This window comes from Cherax quadricarinatus, chromosome 76 (genome assembly GCF_038502225.1).
Source record: "Cherax quadricarinatus isolate ZL_2023a chromosome 76, ASM3850222v1, whole genome shotgun sequence".
In the NCBI taxonomy this organism is placed as follows: domain Eukaryota; kingdom Metazoa; phylum Arthropoda; class Malacostraca; order Decapoda; family Parastacidae; genus Cherax; species Cherax quadricarinatus.
Window position 1 is genome coordinate 16,556,262 of NC_091367.1, and position 18,017 is coordinate 16,574,278.

Here is an 18,017-nt window from a genome sequence, read left to right on the forward strand (position 1 = left end):
ACGCATGGCTTACGGAGGAAGAATTCTGTTCCACTTCCCCATGGAGGTAAGGAAATAAACAACAAGAACAAGAACTAGTAAGAAAATATAAGAAAACCCAGAGGGGTGTGTATATATATATGCTTGTACATGTATGTGTAGTGTGACCTAAGTGTAAGTAGAAGTAGCAAGATGTACCTGAAACCTTGCATGTTTATAAGACTGAAAAATGGACACCAGCAATCCTACCATCATGTAAAACAATTACAGGCTTTCGTTTTACACTCACTTGGAAGGATGGTAGTACCTCCCTGGGGCTGTTGCTGTATATATATATATATATATATATATATATATATATATATATATATATATATATATATATATATATATATATATATATATATATATCATGTTCAAGTAAAGGGCCCAACTCAAGTCAAGTGCAAATCATGATATACAGTTTCCATGTCAGAATAGTCTTGTGCTCAAACCAGAATTACCCAAGAGCACCACACACATGAGAGGAATTTTAACTATGTTTTACTAAATTCACTGGCTTGGGAGAGCTCCAAACTGAGGTTCATTGTATACTGTATGTATGCAAAGACTTCAGTGAATAAAAACATTCGATTTCATATAATTTTGGAATAGTTTCATCCCGTCCTCAGCGCCACAAAGGTCAGGAAAGATCTCAGGGATATAGAGAAACATGATTTACACCTGTGCAGACCTGAAAGAGCTGTTTTTCCTGCATTATTTAAACTGATTCCTAATATATATATATATATATATATATATATATATATATATATATATATATATATATATGAAGAAACTCTGTGCGTGCGTGCATTTGTGTGTGTGTGTGTGTAATCTCCTGTATCACTGATAATAGTATACAACACCTCTTCTTCCTCTTCTTTCTCATCTTACTCTTCTTTCCTATTCTGATATTCCATTAATTCTTTAGTCTTTCTTCTCTGCCACTTCCTTTTTATCATCGGGAGCTTCCCTCTTCGTTGTTGCCTTTGAAAGATGGAACATTTCACTGGAAGGTTTGAAATTGGAGCCAGCAATCATAGGCGAGTTTCCCACAGGAAAAGAGCTTTCACTGGCAGGCTTGAAGTACAATCCGCCAATCATGGAACCAGGATCGGCTTGAAATTCTTTTTCACTGAGACTGTCGACCAAAGAATTCACCATTACATCTGAAAAACAAAACAATTCAGTAAAGATTCTTTCATATATTTGCGAGGCATTCATAGCAAATATCTTGCAACCAAAGAATATTTAGCCATCCCCATGGAAATGCCTCAAAGAGCATTATCAGAAATGATTCTGTACGTGTTACTGGAGGATATGGAAGTCTACGCCAGCCCTACGACACCCACACGATATCTGCTTTCCGTGTACTTACCAACTAACATTCTAACCATTTTGACAAGTTATGTGCTGCAGACCCCACGGAACTAATAATGTCTCGGTGGAAAGTCCGGTTTATGTTTTAAGCAAACATACATGGTAGTGTAGCAAATCTAGATGGCAATTCACTGATCAGTTCCTCGTAACCTCTAAGTAGCGTTTAAGTAGTTAATTAAACTTGTTATTGGCTTGGTCTAGGAGATTCTTATCAAAGGTAATGAAAAAGAAGGAATATAGAGGGAAACTGCATCTATTCTTAGAAGACAGATAAACCTACTTTCTCCGTGAGAAGAATTCCCTAGACCAGGCCAGTTGTATACATGTGTGTGTTTTAGTTTACATAGTTTACACGGTGTATCCTTAATCTTCCCCATAATTTCCACTTGTCAACAGCTTCCTTGATGAATCATATGAATTAGTTAATTTGCATTAATATTTTTTTAATATTATTATATGTTCATCCTTCTCTAGCTAGCTGCTATACCTGTCATTGGCTTGGAGCATCTAATAATTGTATCATGCTTCCGAGTTTGTTTTCTGTTTGTCTCCCTTCACTCTTTATCTCAATATTTTGTTCCCCTTTCCCTACCTTCGTTCCTCCCTCTTTCTCCCTCCAAACCACTTACCGAGGACCTTCTTCTCCACCTCTGGCGTGATGGCTCCCCGGGCTGCTTCCTTCTCTAGCAGGGCCGCTACTTCTTGCAGTGCTTTCTCAGACCCTAAATCTCCCTCTGTAATGCAACAAGATTATGCTAGAAGGGAACTGCTAGATTTATTGCATTACTATGCAACCATAAAATACAGTGATTAGCTTCTCTTTATTATCCAATGTATATTAGTAAAATAGTCCCATGTACTGATAAATGTATATCAGTAAAAAGTCTCATGTAGTGATCAATTTGTCAGCAGGAATCGATTAAATGATCAGTCACCCATAATGAGATTCTCGACTCACCCCTGTGCATGGCCTGCTTGAAGAGGATCTTGGCTAGCTGGTAGATGACCTCCTCAAGAGAGTACTCGGTGTAGATGTAGTCCTCATTCTTTAGCTTCTCCATGATGCTCTCATAGTCCATTTCAGGAGTAAGGATTCCCTCTGGGTCCCCCAGATTCATCTCCGTGAGAGACAGAGCTGGTAGGGCGAGATATATTTTGAGGTTAGTGTAGTAGTCAATGAGTTCCATTCACGTAGTATTCGAGGGGGAGGAGGGAGATTGAATTCTAGTTATTTCTTCTCTTTGCCTTCAGATAAACTTAAATTCTACATGGATAAATTTATTTAATTATTTTAATAGGAAATCTACAGTTTTGCAAATGTCTAGAAATAGTCCGTAATTGCCTTTTAAAACAGTTTGTGATAGAGCCTACAAGAAGAAATAACCTTGGTTCTGACAAAAAAAAAAGGCTCCTTTAAAAAATCATCTTGAAGCGAGTGAACAGCTTCGAGAAAAAAATCACAAATCACTTAGTTTCAGTATGTCATGGAATTACCCAAGCAACTAAAGTAATCCTAGGTAGTAGGTTGATAGACAGCAGCCGCCCTGGGAGGTACTACCGTCCTGCCAGGTGAGTGCAAAACGGAAGCCTGTAATTGTTTTACACGATGGTAGGGTTGCTGGTGTCTTTTTTTCTGTCTCATACACATGCAAGATTTCAGGTACGTCTTGCTACTTCTACTTACACTTAGATCACACTACACATACATGTACAAGCATATATATACACACCCCTATGGGATTTCTTCTATTTTCTTTCTAGTTCTTGTTCTTGTTTATTTCCTCTTACCTCCATGGGGAAGTGGAACAGAATTCTTCCTCTGTAAGTCATGCGTGTTGTAAGAGGCGACTAAAATGCCAGGAGCAAGGGGCTAGTAACCCCTTCTCCTGTATATATTACTAAATGTAAAAGGAGAAACTTTCGTTTTTCCTTTTAAGCCACCCTGCCTTGGTGGGATACGGCCGGTGTGTTGAAAGAAGACAGAAAGAACGAAAGTAATTTTAAGATCTTCATTTTTCCACTGCAGATTATGTGGGCTTAAGGAATTACATTAATAGTTAAGGCTGGTTAGCCTAACTAGGGATTATCATTAATGGGGCCAGACAGACTGTGGTGATGGATGCCAAAGTACATTTTCCAAAGCACTGTGCAAGATACCCAAACCACATATGTTCCAAAGGGAGAAATTTTATGAGACATAAATTAAAATAATTTTAAAGCAATGGATTAAAATCTAACTTGGGTAGAAAGAGAGGTATATGCAGACGAACCGAAGGGGAGGTCCACTTTGTTTATCAACTTATTCAATTTAAGAAAGAAGTAAAAAATGGATTATTGAAAGCCAAAAGAATGTTAAAAGAAGGCTGTGAGGGATTCAAAGACTAACAAAATAGATTTCCTTTTGGATAAATAGGATTAATAATAGGCTTAATTAAGCGTAACTGAGCTTACTGTTTTTACACAAGATGGTAAGAAAAATATCCCAGAAATAGTAATTAAACGTCAAGAGGAAACTAAATTACATATTATCACAGTCACTAGTGACATGGTCTTCACACACCTAGACAGAGTGAGAACAAACATGTGACCAGGTCCTGACGAGCTGTTTTCAAAAGTTCTAAAGGAATGTAAGAAATAATTTAACAAACTATTAACTACTCCTTTCACTGGATTACTATTAATGAGTATTGTACAGATAAGTGAAAAATGGAAACCGCGATAACCACTTAGACAACAAGAGATTCGACTTTAACCCTTAATGGGGCAAATTAGAAAATAGAATTTCAAACTGAACTCCCTAGAGTTGTTAGAGTATCTCAATATAAGGTGAATGAGCCCATATAAATGGAATTCTGATGGTTATTTTTTGAACAATTGGTAATCTGTGAAGGCCATAATGTACTAAGGCCTGCCCGATTAAGGGAGTATAACTTTGAATGTTGCAAAGTTGAAGTTGTTAATAAAACAATAAATAATTATATGATCCTTAAGAGTAGTGCATCCTGCGGAACTGGATGTTGTACTCGCTACCCAAGGACACACGATGGTGTGGATGACTCTAGGCTAATTTCCTTCTAGTCCCTGTTTGGTGTACTAGTACAACGAGCAGTATTTTATATTATTGTGACCACGAACGAGTGGTATTGATCAATAACAACACTAACAATAACAAGGCCAAAGCAGCATGGGTTCGAGTCCTTGGCTAGTGCAGTGTTGTTATTGATCAATACCACTCGTTCGTGGTCACAATAATATAAAATACTGCTCGTTGTACTAGTACACCAAACAGGGACTAGAAGGAAATTAGCTTAGAATCATCCACACCATGGTGTGTCCTTGGGTAGCGAGTACAACATCCAGTTCCGCTGGATACGCTACTCTTAAGGATCGTCTGGGTCTGGTCCAGTGGATTAGGGCGTCATGTGTTTTCGCCCACCATGAGGCAGGCCAAAGTGGCATGGGTTCGAGTCCTTGGCTAGTGCATTGTTGTTATTGATATATATATATATATATATATATATATATATATATATATATATATATATATATATATATATATATATATATATATATGGTAGAAGCATCAGGGAAGAGAGAGGTGAAGGTTTATATATTAAAAGAGGAGGCAGTTAGGGTAAGATATAAACAGTTATTGGAGGATAGATGGGCTAATGAGAGCATAGGCAATGGAGTCGAAGAAGTATGGGGTAGGTTTAAAAATGTAGTGTTAGAGTGTTCAGCAGAAGTTTGTGGCTACAGGAAAGTGGGTGCAGGAGGGAAGAGGAGCGATTGCTGGAATGATGATGTAAAGAGAGTATTAAGGGAGAAAAAGTTAGCATATGAGAAGTTTTTACAAAGAAGTGATGCAAGGAGGGAAGAGTATATGGAGAAAAAGAGAGAAGTTAACACCCCTCCTTCAGAATGCAGGCACTGTACTTCCCATCTCCAGGACTCAAGTCCGGCCTGCCTGTTTCCCTGAATCCCTTCATAAATGTTACTTTGCTCACACTCCAACAGCACGTCAAGTATTAAAAACCATTTGTCTCCATTCACTCCTATCAAACACGCTCACGCATGCCCGCTATAAGTCCAAGCCCCTCGCACACAAAACCTCCTTTACCCCCTCCCTCCAACCTTTCCTAGGCCGACCCCTACCCCGCCTTCCTTCCACTACAGACTGATACACTCTTGAAGTCATTCTGTTTTGTTCCATTATCTCTACATGTCCGAACCACCTCAACAACCCTTTCTCAGCCCTCTGGACAACAGTTTTGGCAATTCCGCACCTCCTCCTAACTTCCAAACTACGAATTTTCTGCATTATATTCACACCACACATTGCCCTCATTCATGACATCTCCACTGCCTCCAGGCTTCTCCTCGCTGCAGCATTCATCACCCATGCTTCACACCCATATAAGAGCGTTGGTAAAACTGTACTCTCATACACTCCCCGCTGACACGTCCACTCTCAAATATCTGAATACATTCACCTCCTCCATACTCTCTCCCTCCAATCTGATATCCAATCTTTCATCACCAAATCTTTTTGTTATCCTCATAACCTTACTCTTTCCTGTATTCACTTTTAATTTTCTTCTTTTACATACTACCAAATTCATCCATCAACCTCTACAACTTCTCTTCAGAATCTCCCAAGAACACAGTGTCATCAGCAAAGAGCAACTGTGACAACTCCCACTTTATACGTGATTCTTTAACTTTTAACTCCACGCCTCTTGCCAAAACCCTCGCATTTACTTCTCTTACAACCCCACCTATAAACATATTAAATAACCACGGTGACATCACACATCCTTGTCTAAGGCCTACTTTTACTGGGAAATAATCTCCTCTTTCTTTCATACTCTAACTTGAGCCTCGCTATCCTCGTAAAAATTCTTCACTGCTTTCAGTAACCTACCTCCTATACCATACACCTGCAATCATCTGCCACATTGCCCCCCTATCCACCTTGTCATACGCCTTTTCCAAATCCATAAATACCACAAAAATCTCTTTACCCTTATCTAAATACTGTTCACTTACATGTTTCACTGTAAACACCTGGTCCACACACCCCCTACCTTTCCTAAAGCCTCCTTGTTCATCTGCTATCCTATTATCCGTCTTACTCTTAATTCTTTCAATAATAACTCTACCAAACACTTTACCAGGTATACTCAACAGACTTATCCCCCTATAATTTTTGCACTCTCTTTTGTCCCCATTGCCTTTATACAGAGGAACTATACATACTCTCTGCCAATCCCTAGGTACCTTACCCTATTCCATACATTTATTAAATAATAGCACCAACCACTCCAAAACTATATCCCAACCTGCTTTTAACATTTCTATCTTTATCCCATCAATCCCGGCTGCCTTACCCCCTTTCATTTTACTTACTGCCTCACGAACTTCTCCCACACTCACAACTGACTCTTCCTTACTCCTACAAGATTTCATTCCTCCTTGCCCTATACATAAAATCACAGCTTCCCTATCTTCATCAACATTTAACAATTCCTCAAAATATTCCCTCCATCTTCCCAATACCTCTAACTCTCCATTTAATAACTCCTATTTTCAACTAACAAATCCATTTGTTCTCTTGGCTTCTTCAACTTGTTAATCTCATTCCAAAACTTTTTCTTATTTTCAACAAAATTTGTTGATAACATCTCACCCACTCTCTCATTTGCTCTCTTTTTACATTGCTTCACCACTCTCTTAATGTTGCAGTTTAAAAAAAACTGTAGTGTAAAGCACCCTTCTGGCAAGACAGTGATGGAGTGAATGATGGTGAAAGTTTTTCTTTTAAGGGCCAACCTGCCTTGGTGGGAATCGGCCAGTGTGTTAATAATAATAATAAAAATATATATCAAACCATACCACCGGCGGGATTTGAACCCGCGGTCAGAGAGTCTCAAAACTCCAGACCGACGCGTTCAAACCCCGCCCATGGTATGGTTTGTTTGCAATCATGTCATTACGATTTCGTGAGTCAAAAATATATATCTTTCTTCTTTCAACACACCCGCCGTATCCCACCGAGGCAGGGTGGCCTAAAAGGAAAAACGAAAGTTTCTCCTTTTACATTTAGTAATATATACAGGAGAAGGGGTTACTAGCCCATTGCTCCCGGCCCATTGCTCCCGGCATTTTACTCCATAAGCATGGCTTACGGAGGAAGAATTCTGTTCCACTTTCCAATGGAGATAAGAGGAAATAAACAAGAACATGAACTAGTAAGAAAATAGAAGAAAACCCAGCGGGGTGTGTATATATATGCTTGTACATGTGTGTGTAGTGTGACCTAAGTGTAAGTAGAAGTAGCAAGACGTACCTGAAATTTTGCATGTTTATGAGACAGAAAAAAGACACCCGCAATCCTACCATCATGTAAAACAACTACATGCAGGACGGTAGTACCTCCCTTGTCGGCTGCTGTCTACCAACCTACTATCTAGGATATATATATATATATATATATATATATATATATATATATATATATATATATATATATATATATATATATATATACAAGGAATTCGCAAGAGCATGCGAAATATACACAAACACTGATCTCTGGCTGGAGGAGACTCGAACCTACGAACCTTGGAACAAGGTACGCAGTGCTACACCAATCACACCACACTGGACCAATACCTTGGTGTCCAGCTTGCGCTAGACTTTGATCCAAGGCAGCCAGCTTTCAGGGAGAAGGCTTACAGCTTTTCATCTCATCCCCTGCATGCATCGCCTGCTTTTGCGAATTCCTTGCTTTGTTAAAATCTGTAGTAAGGCTGATGCATGCAGGGGATGAGATGAAAAACTGTAAGCTTTCTCCCTGAAAGCTGGCTGCCTTGGATCAAAGTCTAGCGCAAGTCTAGCGCAAGCTGGACGCCAAGGTATTGGTCCAGTGTGGAGAGATTGGTATAGCACTGCGTACCTCGTTCCAAGGTTCGTAGGTTCGAGTCTCCTTCAGCCAGAGATCAGTGTTTGTATATATATATATATATATATATATATATATATATATATATATATATATATATATATATATATATATATATATATATATATATATACTACAAGCAGAACATCTAAGTATGAAGACAAGAAAGCATGTCCTACTAGTATATAATTCAATATCAACCAAAAAATAAAACAGATATTTACGAGGTCCATTCTTCTTGGAGAGAATCTTGTAATCACTCTGAGAATCCTACAACAATAAAAGAAAAAAGGTATTAATTTAAAGCGGTGTACTTCATGCACATGTTGGATAAATAAAATAATTGAACCACTCCACTGAAATCTAAACTTCTGAAATAATTAAATTTAACGTTGTATATAAATTACCGAAGGTTAGAAAAATAATCTGATAAATAACAAAGGCAATGACATTTGTTCCTTGAAATGTAATTTTCTCAACCCTCTTCTAGTTACTATAAATCTGGAGTTTAATCAGTTGTTGTCAACATTATTTACACTACAAAGCTTGCCAACTGTGAATGATAATTTGACTCACGATAATTTGACCCTAATTTGATTCTCAGCATTTTGACTGAAGATAATTGAATTCTCTGTCCATTTCATCTCTGTTAATTTCACTTATCATATTAAAAATAAGCATTAGAAAAACATTTTATTTCGAGTATTTATTAAAAGCATTTATACAACCCTTAATTAGAGCGACTTCTTAAAGAATCAAAAAATATTTTTCATAACATTTAATAAACATTCCATAAAAAATGTGGGGTTAGGTTACGTTAGATTACATTAAATTAAGTTTGATGAATTTTAGGTTAAGTTAGGTTTTATTAAATTTGGCTAAGTTAGGTTAAGTTTTGTTAGGTTAAATTGCATTACTGAAAAGATTCTATAGCAAAAACCTCACTGAATCAAATGATGATCAAACCCACGGCAAGCAAGTTCTAAAACTAGCAGGCTAGTGCGCATTGTCATACCAGCCTTAGGACTATCTTGCCATGGGTTCGAATCCCACTCCGTTGACTAAATAGCTTACATTAAGTTTGGTTAGGATAGGTTTCGTTAGAGTAGGTTGGTTGGAATTTGGGTAAGATAGATTAGGCCAAGTTTCATTAAGTTAGTTAACCTAGGTTAGCTAAGTGAAAGTTAAGTTAGGGTAGTTATATTTCAAAACTTTCTAAATCTTTAAACCTTTCTATTTTTTAAATAGGAAGTGAAATTACCGGAAGTTAAAATGAGTGGGATCGAAATACCGGAAATCAGATTACCGGGATGAAATTTCTGGAATGAAAATTACTTAGTATTAAATAGTGATCTTGCTAGTATTACCTAGTGAACTTGCTAGTATTACCTAGTGAACTTGCTAGTATTACCTAGTGGCCTTGCTAGTATTACCTAGAGGTCTTGCTAGTATTACCTAGTGGCCTTGCTAGTATTACCTAGTGGTCTTGCTAGTATTACCTAGTGGCCTTGCTAGTATTACCTAGTGGCCTTGCTAGTATTACCTAGTGGCCTTGCTAGTATTACCTAAAGGTCTTGCTAGTATTACCTAGTGGCCTTGCTAGTATTACCTAGTGGCCTTGCTAGTATTACCTAAAGGTCTTGCTAGTATTACCTAGTGGCCTTGCTAGTATTACCTAGTGGCCTTGCTAGTATTACCTAGTGGCCTTGCTAGTATTGCCTAGTGGCCTTGCTAGTATTACCTAGAGGTCTTGCTAGTATTGCCTAGTGGCCTTGCTAGTATTACCTAGAGGTCTTGCTAGTATTGCCTAGTGGCCTTGCTAGTATTACCTAGAGGTCTTGTTAGTATTACCTAGTGGCCTTGATATTATTACCTAGGGGCCTTGCTAGTATTACCTAAAGGTCTTGCTAGTATTACCTAGGGGCCTTGCTAGTATTACCTAGAGGCCTTGCTAGTATTACCTAGTGGCCTTGCTAGTATTACCTAGAGGTCTTGCTAGTATTACCTAGTGGCCTTGCTAGTATTACCTAGGGGCCTTGCTAGTATTACCTAGAGGCCTTGCTAGTATTACCTAGGGGTCTTGCTAGTATTAGCTAGAGGTCTTACTAGTATTACCTAGTGGCCTTGCTAGTATTACCTAATGGCCTTGCTAGTATTACCTAGAGGTCTTGCTAGTATTACCTAGTGGCCTTGCTAGTATTACCTAGGGGCCTTGCTAGTATTACCTAGAGGCCTTGCTAGTATTACCTAGTGGCCTTGCTAGTATTACCTAGAGGTATTGCTAGTATTACCTAGTAGCCTTGCTAGTATTACCTAGGGGCCTTGCTAGTATTACCTAGAGGCCTTGCTAGTATTACCTAGGGGCCTTGCTAGTATTACCTAGAGGTCTTACTAGTATTACCTAGTGGTCTTGCTAGTATTACCTAGAGGCCTTGCTAGTATTACCTAGAGGTCTTGCTAGTATTACCTAGTGGCCTTGCTAGTATTACCTAGAGGTCTTGCTAGTATTACCTAGAGGTCTTGCTAGTATTACCTAGAGGCCTTGCTAGTATTACCTAGAGGTCTTGCTAGCATTACCTAGAGGTCTTGCTAGTATTACCTAGTGGCCTTGCTAGTATTACCTAGAAGCCTTGCTAGTATTACCTAGTGGCCTTGCTAGTATTACCTAGAGGTCTTGTTAGTATTACCTAGTGGCCTTGATAGTATTACCTAGGGGCCTTGCTAGTATTACCTAGAGGCCTTGCTAGTATTACCTAGTGGCCTTGCTAGTATTACCTAGAGGTATTGCTAGTATTACCTAGTGGCCTTGCTAGTATTACCTAGGGGCCTTGCTAGTATTACCTAGAGGCCTTGCTAGTATTACCTAGGGGCCTTGCTAGTATTACCTAGAGGTCTTACTAGTATTACCTAGTGGCCTTGCTAGTATTACCTAGAGGTCTTGCTAGTATTACCTAGTGGCCTTGCTAGTATTACCTAGAGGCCTTGCTAGTATTACCTAGTGGCCTTGCTAGTATTACCTATTGACCTTGCTAGTATTACCTGGAGGTCTTGCTAGTATTGTCTAGTGGCCATGCTAGCATTACCTAGAGGTCTTGCTAGTATTACCTAGAGACCTTGCTAGTATTACGTAGTGGCCTTGCTAGTATTACCTAGTCGCCTTGCTAGTATTACCTAGAGGTCTTACTAGTATTACCTAGTGGCCTTGCTAGTATTACCTAGAGGTCTTGCTAGTATTACCTAGAGGTCTTGCTAGTATTACCTAGTGGCCTTGCTAGTATTACCTAGTCGCCTTGCTAGTATTACCTAGTGGCCTTGCTAGTATTACCTATTGACCTTGCTAGTATTACCTGGAGGTCTTGCTAGTATTGTCTAGTGGCCTTGCTAGCATTACCTAGAGGTCTTGCTAGTATTACCTAGAGACCTTGCTAGTATTACGTAGAGGCCTTGCTAGTATTGCCTAGTGGCCTTGCTAGTATTACCTAGAGGTCTTCCTAGTATTACCTAGAGGCCTTGCTAGTATTACCTAGTGGTTTTAATTGTATTAACTAGTGGCCTTGCTAGTATTACCTAATGGCTTTACTAGTAATACCTAGTGGCCTTACTAGTAATACCTAGTGGCCTTACTAGTAATACCTAGTGGCCTTACTAGTAATACCTAGTGGCCTTACTAGCATTTTTATATAAGATTATGATATAATGAGTTATGAACAAGAAAATAATATATGAAAACATTTGAAATCTTCCAGAAAGAATGATGGTACTGGAAGGAGGGTGGTACTGGAAGGAGGGCGGTACTGGAAGGAGGGTGGTACTGGAAGGAGGGTGGTACTGGAAGGAGGGTGGTACTGGAAGGAGGGTGGTACTGGAAGGAGGGTGGTACTGGAAGGAGGGTGGTACTGGAAGGAGGGTGGTACTGGAAGGAGGGTGGTACTGGAAGGAGGGTGGTACTGGAAGGAGGGTGGTACTGGAAGGAGGGTGGTACTGGAAGGAGGGTGGTACAGGAAGGAGGGTGGTACTGGAATGAGGGTGGTACTGGAATGAGGGTGGTACTGGAAGGAGGGTGGTACTGGAAGGAGGGTGGTACTGGAAGAACGGTGGTACTGGAAGGAGGGTGGTACAGGAAGGAGGGTGGTACTGGAAGGAGGGTGTTACAGGAAGGAGGGTGGTACTGGAAGGAGGGTGGTACTAGAAGGAGGGTGGTACTGGAAGGAGGGTGGTACTGGAAGGAGGGTGGTCCTGGAAGGAGGGGGTACTAGAAGGAGGGTGGTACTGGAAGTAGGGTTGTACTGGGAGGAGGGTGGTACTGTAAAGAGGGTGGTACTGGAAGAAGGGTGGTACTGGAAAGAGGGTAGAATAGAAGGGAGGGTGGTACTGGAAATAGGTGGGTACTGGAATGAGGGTGGTACTGGAAGGAGGGTGGTACTGAAAGGAGGGTGGTACTGGAAGGAGGGTGGAATAGAAAGGAGGGTGGTACTGGAAGGAGGGTGCCATTGTAAGGAGGGTGGTACTGAAAGGAGGGTGGTACTGAATGGAGGGTGGTACTGGAAGGAGGGTGGGACAGGAAAGAGGGTGGAATAGAAAGGAGGATAGAATTTAAAGGAGAGTGGTACTGAAAGGAGCGTGGTACTGAAAGGAGGGTGGTACTGAAAGGAGGGTGATACTGAAAGGAGGGTAGTACTGAAAGGAGGGTAGTACTGAAAGGAGGGTAGTACTGAAGGGAAGGTCGTACTGAAGGGAGGGTGGTACTGAAAGGAGCGTGGCACTGGAAGGAGGACGGTACTGAAAGGAGGGTGGTACTGAAAGGAGGGTGGTACTGAAAGGAGGGTAGTACTGAAAGGAGCGTGGCACTGGAAGGAGGTTGGTACTGAAAGGAGGGTAGTACTGAAAGGAGGGTGGAACTGAAAGGAGCGTGGCACTGGAAGGAGGTTGGTACTGAAAGGAGGGTGGTACTGAAAGGAGGGTGGAACTGAAAGGAGGGTGGTACTAAAAGGAGGGTGGTACTGAAAGGAGGGTGGTACTGAAACGAGGGTAGCTCTGAAATGAGGGTGGTACTGAAAGGAGCGTGGCACTCGAAGGAGGTTGGTACTGAAAGGAGGTTGGTACTGAAAGGAGGGTGGTACTGAAAGGAGGGTAGCTCTGAAATGAGGGTGGTACTGAAAGGAGCGTGGCACTCGAAGGAGGTTGGTACTGAAAGGAGGTTGGTACTGAAAGGAGGGTGGAACTGAAAGGAGGGTAGCTCTGAAATGAGGGTGGTACTGAAAGGAGCGTGGCACTCGAAGGAGGTTGGTACTGAGAGGAGGTTGGTACTGAAAGGAGGGTGGTATTGAAAGGAGGGTAGCTCTGAAATGAGGGTGGTACTGAAAGGAGCGTGGCACTCGAAGGAGGTTGGTACTGAAAGTAGGTTGGTACTGAAAGGAGGGTGGAACTGAAAGGAGGGTAGCTCTGAAATGAGGGTGGTACTGAAAGGAGCGTGGCACTCGAAGGAGGTTGGTACTGAAAGGAGGTTGGTACTGAAAGGAGGGTGGTACTGAAAGGAGGGTGGTACTGAAAGGAGGGTGGTACTGAAAGGAGGGTTGTGCTGAAAGGAACGTGGCACTGAAAGGAGGGTGGCACTGAAAGGAGAGTTGTACTGAAAAGAGGGTAGTGCTGAATAGAAGGTAGTACTGAAAGGATGTAGTACTGAAAGGAGGTAGTACTGAAGGGAGGGTAGTACTGAAAGGAGGAGAGTACTGAAGGAAGGTATTACTGAAAGGTAGGTAGTACTGACAGGAGGGTAGTACTGAAATGAGGGTAGTACTGAAAGGAGGAGAGTACTGAAGGAAGGTATTACTGAAAGGAAGGTAGTACTGACATGAGGGTTGTACTGAAAGGAGGGTTGTACTGAAAGGAGAAGTGTGCTGAAGGAAGGTATTACTGAAAGGAAGGAAGTACTGACAGGAGGGTAGTACTGAAAGGAGGGTTGTACTGAAAGGAGAAGTGTGCTGAAGGAAGGTATTACTGAAAGGAAGGTAGTACTGAAAGGAAGGTTTTACTGAAAGGAGGGTTGTACTGAAAGGAAGAGAATACTGAAGGAAGGTATTACTGAAACGAAGGTAGTACTGACAGGGGGTTAGTACTGAAAGGAGGTTTGTTCTGAAAGGAGGTTAGTACTGAAAGGAGGGTAGTACTGAAATGAGGGTAGTACTGAAAGGAAGGTAGTACTGAAAGGAAGGTAGTACTGAAAGGAAGGTAGTACTGAAAGGAGGTAGTACTGAAAGGAAGGTAGTACTGAAAGGAAGGTAGTACTGAAAGGAAGGTAGTACTGAAAGGAAGGTAGTACTGAAAGGAGGTAGTACTGAAAGGAAGGTAGTACTGAAAGGAAGGTAGTACTGAAAGGAAGGTAGTACTGAAAGGAAGGTAGTACTGAAAGGAAGGTAGTACTGAAAGGAAGGTAGTACTGAAAGGAAGGTAGTACTGAAAGGAAGGTAGTACTGAAAGGAAGGTAGTACTGAAAGGAAGGTAGTACTGAAAGGAAGGTAGTACTGAAAGGAAGGTAGTACTGAAAGGAAGGTAGTACTGAAAGGAAGGTAGTACTGAAAGGAAGGTAGTACTGAAAGGAAGGTAGTACTGAAAGGAAGGTAGTACTGAAAGGAAGGTAGTACTGAAAGGAAGGTAGTACTGAAAGGAAGGTAGTATGGAAGGAAGGTAGTACGGAATGGAGGGTAGTACTGAAAGGAAGGTAGTACTGAAAGGAAGGTAGTACTGAAAGGAAGGTAGTACTGAAAGGAGGGTAGTACTGAAAGGAGGGTAGTACTGAAAGGAAGGTAGTACTGAAAGGAAGGTAGTACTGAAAGGAGGTAGTACTGAAAGGAGGGTAGTACTTAAAGGAGGGTAGTATCGTAAGAAGGGTGGTACCGTAAGGAAGGTGGTACTGGAAAGAGGGTGGTACTGAAACAGCGTAGCACTGTAGGGCACATAGTACTGACGAGTGGGTAGTACTGAGGGGCAGAGCTATAGGGTGCGTAGTACTGACGGATAAGAAGTACTAAGGGGTATTTACTGCTGACGGGGTAGGAAGTACTGACGGGGTAGGCAGAATTGAGGGGGGAAGCAAGTACTGACGGGGTTAGGAAGTATTTAGGGGTAGGAAGTACTGAAGTGTGGGAAGTATTGAAGGGTTGGGTGGGTAGTACTGATGAGTGAGTAGTATTGAAGGGTTGGGAGTACTGAAGGGTGGGTAGTATTGAAGAATGGGTAGTACTGAAGGGTGGGTAATGGGTAGTACTGAATGGTGGGCAATGGGTAGTACTGAAGGGTGGGTAATGGGTAGTACTGAAGGGTGGGCAATGGGTAGTACTGAAGGGTGGGTAATGGGTAGTACTGAAGGGTGGGTAGCACTGAAGGGTTGGTAGCACTGAAGGGTGGGTAACACTGAAGGGTGGGTAGCACTGAAGGGTTGGTAGCACTGAAGGGTGGGTAGTACTGAAGGGTGGGTAGCACTGAAGGGTGGGTAGTACTGAAGGGTGGGTAGCTGAAGGGTGGGTAGCACTGTAGCACTGAAGGGTTGGTAGCACTGAAGGGTTGGTAGCACTGAAGGGTTGGTAGCACTGAAGGGTGGGTAGCACTGTAGCACTGAAGGGTGGGTAGCACTGAAAGGTGGGTAGCACTTAAGGGTGGGTAGTACTGAAGGGTGGGTAGCACTGAAGGGTGGGTAGCACTGAAGGGTGGGTAGTACTGAAGGGTGGATAGCACTGAAGGGTGGGTAGCACTGAAGGGTGGGTAGCACTGAAGGGTTGGTAGCACTGAAGGGTTGGTAGCACTGAAGGGTTGGTAGCACTGAAGGGTGGGTAGCACTGAAGGGTGGGTAGCACTGAAGGGTTGGTAGCACTGAAGGGTTGGTAGCACTGAAGGGTGGGTAGCACTGAAGGGTTGGTAGCACTGAAGGGTTGGTAGCACTGAAGGGTTGGTAGCACTGAAGGGTGGGTAGCACTGAAGGGTGGGTAGCACTGAAGGGTTGGTAGTACTGAAGGGTGGGTAGCACTGAAGGGTTGGTAGCACTGAAGGGTGGGTAGTACTGAAGGGTTGGTAGCACTGAAGGGTTGGTAGCACTGAAGGGTGGGTAGCACTGAAGGGTGGGTAGCACTGAAGGGTGGGTAGCACTGAAGGGTGGGTAGCACTGAAGGGTTGGTAGTACTGAAGGGTTGGTAGCACTGAAGGGTTGGTAGCACTGAAGGGTTGGTAGCACTGAAGGGTGGGTAGCACTGAAGGGTGGGTAGCACTGAAGGGTTGGTAGTACTGAAGGGTGGGTAGCACTGAAGGGTTGGTAGCACTGAAGGGTTGGTAGCACTGAAGGGTTGGTAGCACTGAAGGGTTGGTAGCACTGAAGGGTTGGTAGCACTGAAGGGTTGGTAGCACTGAAGGGTGGGTTGTAGTGAAAAATGTACTAGACCTATCCCGAACACATGTTGAAATGAAAATAATTTATGGTTTTTAACTTCAAGCACACTGAATATAAATCTAAGACGACTTGAGAGAGGAATGTACTCAGTTTCGCCTGGTGTTCACGGAATTACATTCCAATTCTTTTCACATTTTTATATGAATTCGGGAAAAAGAGCTTTTCGCATATACACACACACGCAGAACAAAAATTAATCCCAAATCTTGCATCCTTCTAACACCACTTTTGCTGAGAATTTTAGCAAGGTTGCCTCGACATGTTAAAGCCACAAAGAGCTCGGCCCAATACAGGAAATCTCGAATTTTTTTGACACCTGCGTTTACTTCATGTCTGTCAGAAAGTTTACGTAGACAGATCATCAAGATATTTAAATATTCGTGTTGATGAGCTTAAATGTGATCGCTCTATCGACCATGTGATCAAGGCTTGCGTGGCTGAACGCTAATAGCATTTTAATCATGACATGAAGGAACGCAAAATTATGAAGCAATGTGTGTCTAGTTAGAATACATATCAGGAAACAGCTCTTATATTAGTAACACACACAGACACTCAAGAATCATCTTAAGAATAATGCAATATTTTATCTTCCGTCAAACTAACTTTCGACATTAAATTCAATGATCTCATTCTTGTCATTTGTAATTTTACCTCATCTTGTAACTGTATATATACAAAAGCTCTTTAATTAATACTATGCACAAAGAGGCTTTATAAAGTTCCAGGTGAGGTTGAAACTTAACCCAAATAAAATACCAAACACTGCAAATGATTTCAATTTTTTAAACAATAACAATGGCATGGAGCATGCAGTTAAAACTCCAATAAAAGTCACTATTGTTGAAATTGTTCTACTGGTTGTAGCAACACTTACTCTGTCGAAGTTGTTGTGGTTGTGAAGACTGAACCACCAGCAACACTCACCTTGTTGTGGTGGTTGTCCTGCTGGTTGAGGTAGCGGAGGTGGTCGCGGATGTCGTGGAGATAGTTAAGAGCTTCCTCAGCCGTCATCTGCAAGGCGAGCGAACAGGGAATCAAGAGTATTCTATCCTCGTTTTCTCGCACACACACACACACACACACACACACACACACACACACACACACACACACACACACACACACACATAAAAATATATGTATTAAAATAAATACAAGGCACGATACATATATAAATAAATATATAAATAAATATATATAATATATATATAT

General features: G+C 41.6%; 1 protein-coding gene across 1 annotated transcript in view; it reads right to left on the bottom strand.

Annotated features, from left to right (window-relative positions):
* Positions 1 to 358: 358 nt before the first annotated feature.
* LOC128703717 (uncharacterized) overlaps positions 359 to 18,017 on the bottom strand; it is a gene marked incomplete in the record, with an annotated part of 455,126 nt that continues 437,467 nt past the window's right edge. Inside the window, 5 exon segments of the mRNA XM_070101333.1 lie at positions 359 to 1,190; positions 2,031 to 2,135; positions 2,360 to 2,536; positions 8,590 to 8,635; positions 17,730 to 17,816. Of these exon segments, the coding sequence (XP_069957434.1) occupies positions 949 to 1,190; positions 2,031 to 2,135; positions 2,360 to 2,536; positions 8,590 to 8,635; positions 17,730 to 17,816 (657 nt within the window).